The 9,120-nt window shown below is 54.6% G+C and overlaps 1 protein-coding gene and 1 long non-coding RNA gene across 2 annotated transcripts; both read left to right on the top strand.

Moving 5' to 3' along the window:
- Positions 1 to 1,157: 1,157 nt before the first annotated feature.
- Positions 1,158 to 3,687, top strand: LOC140634702 (uncharacterized). Its single transcript, XR_012032092.1, has 2 exons — positions 1,158 to 2,055; positions 3,278 to 3,687. It is a non-coding gene; the product is annotated as an uncharacterized lncRNA (long non-coding RNA).
- Positions 3,688 to 4,879: 1,192 nt separating this feature from the next.
- On the top strand, positions 4,880 to 8,922 carry LOC140636052 (left-right determination factor 1-like). The gene is made up of 4 exons (XM_072831531.1): positions 4,880 to 4,959; positions 5,305 to 5,496; positions 5,714 to 5,956; positions 6,235 to 8,922. Exons 1-4 carry the CDS (start codon positions 4,880 to 4,882, stop codon positions 6,596 to 6,598), a joined length of 879 nt encoding a protein of 292 aa, XP_072687632.1. The 3' UTR covers positions 6,599 to 8,922.
- Positions 8,923 to 9,120: the final 198 nt, after the last annotated feature.

The raw sequence follows: 9,120 nt of genomic DNA, 5'->3' as shown, positions 1-9,120 counted from the left end.
ACACTGTAACCACAGCCCTGTGCTCCCTGGGCACAGACTCCTGCTGAGCCTGTTCAGACCTCTGCCCTACAGCACTGACTGTTTTGGGAAAGTATTGTTTTGAGCAGACAATTTGTGAGGTGGGAAGGGAGACTTCTGCTTTCTCCTCTATAGACTTCTTCCCTGCTGTTTTTATTTTTTTAAAGATTTTATTTATTTATTCATGAGAGACACACAGAGAGAGGCAGAGACACAGACAGAGGGAGAAACAGGCTCCTTGTGGGGAACCTGAAGCAGAACTTGATCCCAGGAATATGGGATCATGACCTGAGCCAAAGGCAGATGCTCAACCACTGAGCCATCCAGGTGCCCCCTGCTGTTTTTTTTTTTTTTTAATTACTAGTTTTAAGGAATCTCAACACCCAATGTGGGGCTCGAACTTACCACCCCGAAATCAAACATCATATGTGCCCCCGACAGAGCCAGCCAGGGACCCCTGCCCTCCTGGGGTTCGTGACATCGAGAACATTTTTTTTTTCATCAAGAACATTTTCAAGCATTACTTGTTTAATTTTCTAAAGAGCCATTAAAAAAATAATAAATACTTACCTGGAAACAGGCCCATGATAAAAATAAAGGGAAATGAAAATAAAAACCAAATTTCAAAACAATACGTGTACTGTGATGACATTTTAGTTTTATCGTGTGTTTATATAGAGATCTCTGTGGAATCCCTCTAGAGATTCAGGTCCACGCGCTTTCTTTCCGGGGGATGTTTACATTTTCAGCCTTATCTCCAGTCCCAGAGCGGCAAGCAAGTTTTGCCCCCTGCTTGGAGAATCCAAGCCTTTTTAAACTCAGTGCAGAGGGCGGGGAGTGGGGGTGGGGGTGGGGGAGCAGGGTGTCCAGGAGCCACCAGCCAGGATCCCAGAGAGACATGCAGCCCCCAGAAGTGTCTCTGGGGCGGGAGTATGGGGGCCACTGACCATTCAAACGGACAAATAAAAAAAATAATAAAAAAAAAGGACAAATCAGGAAAATACTGTACATAGTGCTTTAATGGTGTTGTGTGAGGACGAAAAGCATCCTAGCAGAAGAGGCAGCTCCGCAGAGGCGGCTAGGTGAGGCACACACCCCAACAACCATCCGAGGCCTCCCCTTGGATCTAAGCGGCCCTTTGATCTTGAGGGCACATTTGGGGGAGGAGGGGTAGGTAGCCTTGGACGTACTCCAGAGTAGGGAGCCTCCCACAGTGGCACAGCCCACCTTTTCTTTCTTTCCTTTCTCTCATGTGACATTTTTGCTTCCATCTCTGAGCACCTAAGTCCCTAACAGGATGAGGAAGGGGAGCAGGAGGGCCAGGAGGTCGGGTTATCAGGTCCCCATATTCAGGGCTCAGTGGAGTCCCAGAGCCATCCCACCGAGGCTGGCCCTCCCGGCTCTGGGGATGGGCTGCTCCCGCCTGGGTGACTGGGTGATGGAGGAGGCTCGGGCTCCCACACCACCCTGGGCTGCTGGCAGCAGGAGTGGACTGACCCCTGCAGACGAGATGGGGCTCCTTGACCCCTGGACTCAGGCCTGCCAGCCTGGGGGATGCTGCCCAGAGCTGCAAAGGCCACCAGTTCCCAGGGCTTGCTGTGTATGCCCCTGGGGAGCGGGCAGGGGCACCCACGTCAGCCTCAGCACAATGGGCTGCATGGGTGGACAGGTGTGGTTGCACAGGGACCCCGCCGCCTGTTCTCCAGTACCTCCCTCCTCGCCCTGTGTCCTCCGCTAGGGCTGGGGGCAGGACGCCGTGGCCTAGGTGTGCCCGTGCCTCTCCCCCCTAATTGAAAAGCTTGTCTTTTCCTTTCTCTGCTGTGGGCCTCACCGCAGAGAACAAGAGTCCGTAGGCCTAGTAGGAAGCAGCGATGGCAGCAGGACCGCAAGGTCTACCAGCCCTGGGATCCACAAGGCAGGCAGGGGCCCAAACAGGCCCGGCTCTGGCTGTTTGGCTGGTTTGTCTGTTCCCTTCATGGCCTCGATCATACCTGCACCTGTCAAGGGACATTTCCGGCTGGAGCAGACACCCAGGAGGTAAGTACGGAGGCCCAGCACCGGATTCGGGCTCATCGCCAGCGTGTAGGCAGCCGCGGAGCCGACAGAGCCTCTGTCCTTGGAAGAACAGGGTCATCCCTGATGGTGGGGCTGTCCTCCCTGGCCTGCTGGCCTCGGTCCACAGCCCCGCTGGCCTCCCCTCCTCCTCCTCCTCACCTCCAGGGAGTGGGGACTTCCCAGCCCTGAGTCCAGACACCATCTTCCTTCCCACCTAAACACCAGACTTCCCAGGGTTCAGACACTCAAAAGCAAACAAATCACTGTTAGGTGGTAGGATTGTACACAGATTTCTTCCTTCCTTCCTTCCTTCCTTCCTTCCTTCCTTCCTTCCTTCCTTCCTTCCTTCCTTCCTTCCTCCCTCCCTCCCTCCCTCCCTCCCTCCCTCCTTTCTTTCTTTCTCTTTCTTTCTTTCTTTCTTTCTTTCTTTCTTTCTTTCTTTCTTTCTTTCTTTCTTTCTTCTTTCTTTCTCTTTCCTCCTCCTCTCTCTCTCTTTCCTTTCTTGGGGAGAGTTGTTAGTAATATTAATCTCTTTTTTGACCAGGTAAAAAATGCACAGAAAGAAAAATGCTCCTATAAACTAGTCTGTTTGCTCAAATATTGTCCTGAAGAAGGATCTTCTAGAAGCCCTTCTCTCCATAAGCTTCTATTCCTCCCTCCCTTTCTCTTCAATTAATGAAGCAGATATTTAAGGATTTTGCCTCTTCTCTGTGTTGGGGAGACCAAGAGGCAGCTGATAGGAAGCTCAAGTGCAGGGGGGTAAGGAGGAGGGAGGGGTGGGGCAGGGGAAGAGTGGCTCCCCCCCGGTAGAGGGAGGCACCAGGTGAGGCTGTGTTCCAGAGCCCAAGGGAGTCCCAGTGCCCTGCTTCGGGTGATTTCACAGTGTGCACCCCCCTTGGTGCAGCCTGGTCTCCCACTTTGCCTTACAGACCTCCCGGGGCTCCTTCACCCTCCCCCGTGCCCTGGGAGGGAAACAGTGCTGACATTTCACAAAGGAGGCTCAGAGCAGTTAAGACCCTTGTCCAAGGTCATAGTTTGTTAGTGAGAACTCCGAGGGGGGCCAAGGCTGGCCTGTGACCTTGGGCAAGTACATCACCTTATTGGTCAGATGGGAGTGTTAATAATGTGTATCCCGGGAACTCAAGGGGAGGGACAATGGGTGCCCAAGCCACATCCGCTCTTGTTACCTTCCTGCTCTTTTCAGAATCCTGGCTCTCCTGGCCTTATCCAATTGAAGCAGACAGCTGTCAGAAGGAGGCTGGCTCAGTCCTCTGGACTCACGGGAGGCCATGCAGCTAGTGGGTGGCACGGCAAGGATGGCCCGGGACTCACTCCTGCCAGGAAGGTGCTGGATGAACTGAAACCGGGGTCCCTATTCCTGCTTAGGGAGCACCAGGGGAGGGGCCGCTCTGCTGACCCTGGCTGTCCTGGGAGGAGAGGCGGGGCCCACCTGGAGAAATAGTGACATGTCTCGCTGAAGAGCACAGATCATCTTGGGGAAAAGGATGGATGAGGAACAAGAGAAGGAGCCCGGCTGTCTCTCATGCACCCCCTTGGTACCTTTCACTCTCGTACTATGTGTGTTCATTATTAAAAAAAGGATTTAAAAAACAGTGTTAACTTAATTTTCTTAAAATAAAACACTGGAGGGACGCCTGGGTGGCTCAGCGGTTAAGTGTCTGCCTTTGGCTCAGCGCATGATTCCCGGGTCCTGGGATCAAGTTCTGCATCAGGCTCCCTGCATGGAGTCTGCTTCTCCCTCTGCCTGTGTCTCTGCCTCTCTGTGTGTCTCTCATGAATAAATAAATAAAATCTTAAAAAAAAAAATAAAACACTAGAAAAATCAGTAGCACTGTGAAAAGACTCCTGTTATTTATTAAGCACCTACTGTACACCAGGGGGCTGTACTAGGCAGTCTGCTGACATCTTGATTAATACTGACAAGTTCCTTGCAACAAACAAACAAACAAACAAACAAACAAAAAAAAACAGTACATTATTCCCATGTTATACGAGGAGACTTCTATGGAAGAGGATAGAAAACTCGCCCAATTACATACAGCTAGTGGGTGGCACGGCAAGGACAATCCAGGACTTGTTCCTGCCAGGAAGGGGCTGGATGAATAGAAACGAGGGTCCCTATTCCTGCTTAGGGAGCCCCTGGGGAGGGGCCACCCTGCTGATCCCGGCCATCCTGGGAGGACAGGTGGGCCTACTTGGGAGCTTGTCTGAAGACCCCAAAGGGCCACATGGGCCCCTGGGCCTGGGATCAAGGAGACTGATGGGTGCAGGGTTGGGATGACCCAGGGCATGTGGGGCCAGGCCACAGGGCATCTCTGGAACACCCCCAGCAGGGCCTGCCCTGAACAGGAAGGGGACAGGAGGCCCCTGGAGCCCCCAGATGTGAGGCTCTAATGCAGGAGTGAAGCTGCTTTTGGGCTCCAGCCTGACTGACCTCAGAATCCCTTCTGGTTCTGAGCCCAGGCCAGGTCCAGCAGGTCCCTGACCCTTGGAGGCTGAGCATGACCTCTGACCCCTCACCTGGCAGCCTGGATTCTAGGGGGGTTCAAATCTGGAGGGGCAGGAGGGTGGTGGTAAGCACAGGGCCCTACACCTCACCTGCCCTCCTGCCTTCCTGCCTCAGCCCCCATCACTCATCTCTCCAGGGGGTACCAGGTTTGCTGCCCACACCCATGCCAGCCCCCTGCCCTCCATGGTACCCTCAGCTCTAGGCCCAGGGCCAGGTCCAAAGTGGCCCTCGGGCAGTGGTACCGTCCATCACAAGCAGGAAGCCTCCGGAAGCTGGATGATTGGCCCACTGCTGCCCAGCCCCATCACCTGGACTGAGTACCCCCAGGACAGCTTCCGGGGTCAGGCAGGGCTCTGGTTGGGAAGAGCTGGAGGGTGTAGAGGGAATTCAGGATGGCCATTGGGAGCCCGGATAGTACATACGCTGTAGCCATCAGTGACTGTGGGAGCTTTAGGAAGCGGTCATGTCTGAGCATCGCTTGCCTTGGCTTAGAAGTCGGAGGGGGCAATGGATTGGCTGGTTCTTCCACTTCTAATCTCTGAATCCATCAACAGCCAGAAAGAGGGACAGATGGGGCCTAATTGGATAAAGCTGCATCGGTGCTAAATTATCACAGGTTCCCTTGCCCAGGACGGTGCCTCCGGAATAGTGGTTTCCCACTGCGCACGGCCCAGGATCTAGCAGCCTCCCCCTCCCCCCAGCCTCCTGAGCACCGGGCCAGATGCTCATCCCGGCAGACAGGATCGGTCCTTCACACAGGAGCCCTGGTGGTGGCTGCTGCGGCGGTGCTGCGCCTCTTCCAGGAGCCGGTACAGCGCCCGCGCCCGCGTCACCATCGAGTGGCTGCAAGTCCGAGACGACGGCCCCAACCGCACCTCCCTGGTGGACTCCAGGTGGGGGCTGCGAGCGGGGCGGGGCGGGGAGGGAGGGGAGGGAGGAGAGGGCCGGGGGCGGGTCCCAGCTGGGGGAGACGGCGGGAAGGGGAGGGGGGAGGGGGCTGGGGGCGTCCCCAGCGGGGTGGCGCGGAGGGGAGCCACCCCCACCCCCGGGAGCCACCCCCTCCTCCCCAGCTCAGGCCCCTGTCCCCCTTGGCCCCCCTGTGGCACGCAGGCTGGTGTCCCTCCACGAGAGCGGCTGGAAGGCCTTTGACGTGACGGAGGCCGTGACCTTCTGGCAGCAGCTGAGCCGGCCTCGGCAGCCCCTGCTCCTGCAGGTGTCGGTGCAGAGGGAGCACCTGGGCCCGCCCGCCTCCGGGGCCCACAGGCTGGTGCGCTTTGCCTCCCAGGGGCCCACGGGCGCCGGGCAGGGGGAGCCCCGGCTGGAGCTGCACACCCTGGACCTGGGGACCTACGGGTAGGCGCCGGGCCTGCGGATGGGGCACCTAGGGACTGCCACCTCCGTTGAAGGGGCTCTTTCGGGGTGCGGGTGCGGGAAATTTCTCCGGCCACTCTCGGGGCTGATGGCACTTGTTCTGTGCTGTTTGGCCACTGGTAGTCATCCAGCCGGATCACAAGCAGCCTTTTGAACACAGCCAGGATGGAACACTTCCCTCCTAGACGCGCCCCTCCGCCAGGGCCCTCCCCCTGCCCCGGGCACCCTCAGCTGACCCCTGCCTCTCCTTGTCCCCGCAGAGCTCAGGGCGACTGTGACCCCGAGGTGCCGGTGACGCAGGCTGCCCGCTGCTGCCGCCAGGAGGTGTACATTGACCTGCGGGGGATGAAGTGGGCCGAGAACTGGGTCCTGGAGCCCCCGGGGTTCCTGGCCTACGAGTGTGTGGGCACCTGTCAGCAGCCCCCGTGGCCTCTGCCCTTCGAGTGGCCGCTTCTGGGGCCACGGCAGTGCGTCCCCTCGGAGACGACATCGCTGCCCATGATCATCACTGTCAAAGAGGGAGGCAGGCCCAGGCCCCGGGTGGTCAGCCTGCCCAACATGAGGGTGCAGAAGTGTAGCTGCTCCTGGGACGGGATGCCTGTGCCAAGGAAGCTGGAGCCTTAGGTGTGGGGTGCAGTGCTGAGGGGTTTGGCTTCCATGTGCATCAGGCGTGCTCAAGGGCATGGGAAGAGCTGGGGATTACAGATCTGCTGCTGGGCAAACACTTTTGGCCATCATCTGAGCTTTGAATTTGCTTCCTCTGTCCATTCAGCTCACCTGCTGATTTTTGTTTCCCAAGACTCCCTGGCAACTGGGTAGTCCCTGCCTGTCTTCTCTGTTCATGTTATTCACTGCAGGATGTCCCAAGCACTTACCTCTGTCAACTCTATAACCTAAGAGCAGAAAGCCAAATTGTCACCGTTTCCTTGTACGGTCACTGGATGTGGGCTGTGTCCTGTGGAATGGCCCTAAGGTTGTGTATTCCCAACCCAGATAGTGAGGGCATTTTCTAACAAGCAAACAAAACACATTATAATCTGTATTTCTCCATTTGATGCAGAATGCTGAGGGAACAGAAAGTTCTCGGGGATTAGATCAGCCTACTTAGAAAGCCAAGGAAGGATCTAGGAGGGATTCAGTCACAGTCTCAGCTACTAATATAGGAATTTGAGCCTGAAGCCATTCAGAATCCAGTGTACCTGTCCTGTTAGAACCAAAGCAGACATACTTGTCACTATTGATGTTTTTACTTTCCTGGCTGTGTTTCACTTCCACTTGCTATAAAATAAAAAAAAAAAAGTCTTTGGTGGAAAACTCATCAGTACTACAAGACTGTAGAACTGCCTTTAGTTTTGGGGGCAGATGAAGGGAGCAGATGTTGAAAATGTTGGATATGAGAGATGACAGGGGCAGATAAGCTGTGAGTTCGTTCCCAGTCTGGATGCCTTGAATTCCTAGCCAGTGTGCACAGCCCTTATGAGCTCTGAATTCCATACCCTTCAAACTGTTTCTTCCCCATGTACAAGAACAATCCCTGACTCCCATGTATTTACTGGAGACTTAAGGAAATGGTGTTTTTACAAGCACCCCACACACTAATGATAAATAACTGGGGTTATGACTATCTCAGCTCACATTCTGACCCATCAGGCATTCTCTTGATTTCTAAATAAACTTAATCTACTGAAAATCAAGTTTAGAAATCCCTTCCCTCTCTGAAATTTTGAAATCAAAGATTCTGATGGTTCTCCTTTTCATTTTTTGCTTTGTTTTTTGTCAGTGGCTTCACCATTCTAATAACTGGGAATGGAGCCTGGCATGTCCCTGGACCCCTCAGCTCAGACCAGGGGTGGCGGTGCCATTAATTCAGGCAGGGAAGGAATGAGGACATGAAGGACAGGTGTGAAGGATGATAAAGGCAAAGACAATCAGTTTGAGAAGGGGTGGGGGCAGTAGGGGGGAGGACAGACATCCAGCCAACCAACCAGACCAGGAACCTGGGGGAGGTCAAGTGTGAGGCCCTTGGGAGCAAAAGGTAACTGCAGTAGAGGACAGCTGTCCAGGCATTTATTAGGTGGACGAGGGTTGAGTGCAGGGGCCCTGGGTAAACTGCAGGAATTAGTGGCTGGGTTTGGGGTGGGGTGAGGGTGGGAGGGACAAGGAGAAGGCCAGATGGGGAATGGAAAGAACTATCTGAAAAGCAGGAAGAGATGCTAGGCACTCACCCCAGCCACCCCACTGCAGAGAGCCACAGCCAGGCTCCAATCAGGGCCAGGGACATACGGAGAATGTCTGTGAGAGCCAAGAGTTGGGAGAGGCCTGAGAAGTTCTTGTGAAGGTCAAGTGCTGCAGTGCCAGAAAGGCCCTGAGGTTCCCCTGCTCCCACGCCCCCAGGGCTGCAGATGCTAAACGGAGGCCTGCAGGAGGAGCATCAGGGCTGTGCCCCAGGGAGCTTGCAGCTGACTGTGCACACTGGTGTAGAAAAAGAATGTTAGGGGACATGGCAGCAAGAACTGCACTGGGGTGGCCCCCTTGAGTGGCCCCTTATATACTTCCAAGTCAGGATGGGGTTAGGGAGAGTGTGAGTCTCTAAGGAATTTGGAAGTAAGGTTCACAGGACGTCTAGGGGGCTAGCTGTTGTTTGGGGAAGGTCATTGTGTAATAAAGCCCGAGTCATGAGACCCTTCTGATATATGTCGGTGGGCCATATCCTTGGGGGATGATCGCCAACATGTATCTTGGGGGATTTAGAGATAAAGGAAATTTATAGGGGCACCTGGGTAGCTCAGTGGGTGAGCATCTGCCTTTGGCTCAGGTCATGATCCCTGCGTCCTGGGATGGAATCCTGTATCCCGCTCCCCATGGGGACCCTGCTTCTCCCTCTGCCTATGTCTCTGCCTCTCTCTCTGTGTCTCTCCTGAATAAATAAATAAATCTTTAAAAATAAATACGTAATTAAAATATTTTTAAAAAGGAAATATCTAAAGGAATTTTTATATGTTAAAGTAGATTTACGGATTCCCAGGGGTGGGGATAAGGTTGCCTTTTGCTCTTTGCAAAGTATCAACATCAAGGCAGCTGAGCTCCTAGAAGAATGTCACTCTGCCTGTTTCAAGGACTTGTCAGTGGGCTGTGGGCAGTAAGGA

The sequence above is a fragment of the Canis lupus genome, chromosome 6, assembly GCF_048164855.1.
Source record: "Canis lupus baileyi chromosome 6, mCanLup2.hap1, whole genome shotgun sequence".
Classification (NCBI taxonomy): Eukaryota; Metazoa; Chordata; class Mammalia; order Carnivora; family Canidae; genus Canis; species Canis lupus.
This window is presented reverse-complemented; position numbering and strand designations above follow the sequence as displayed.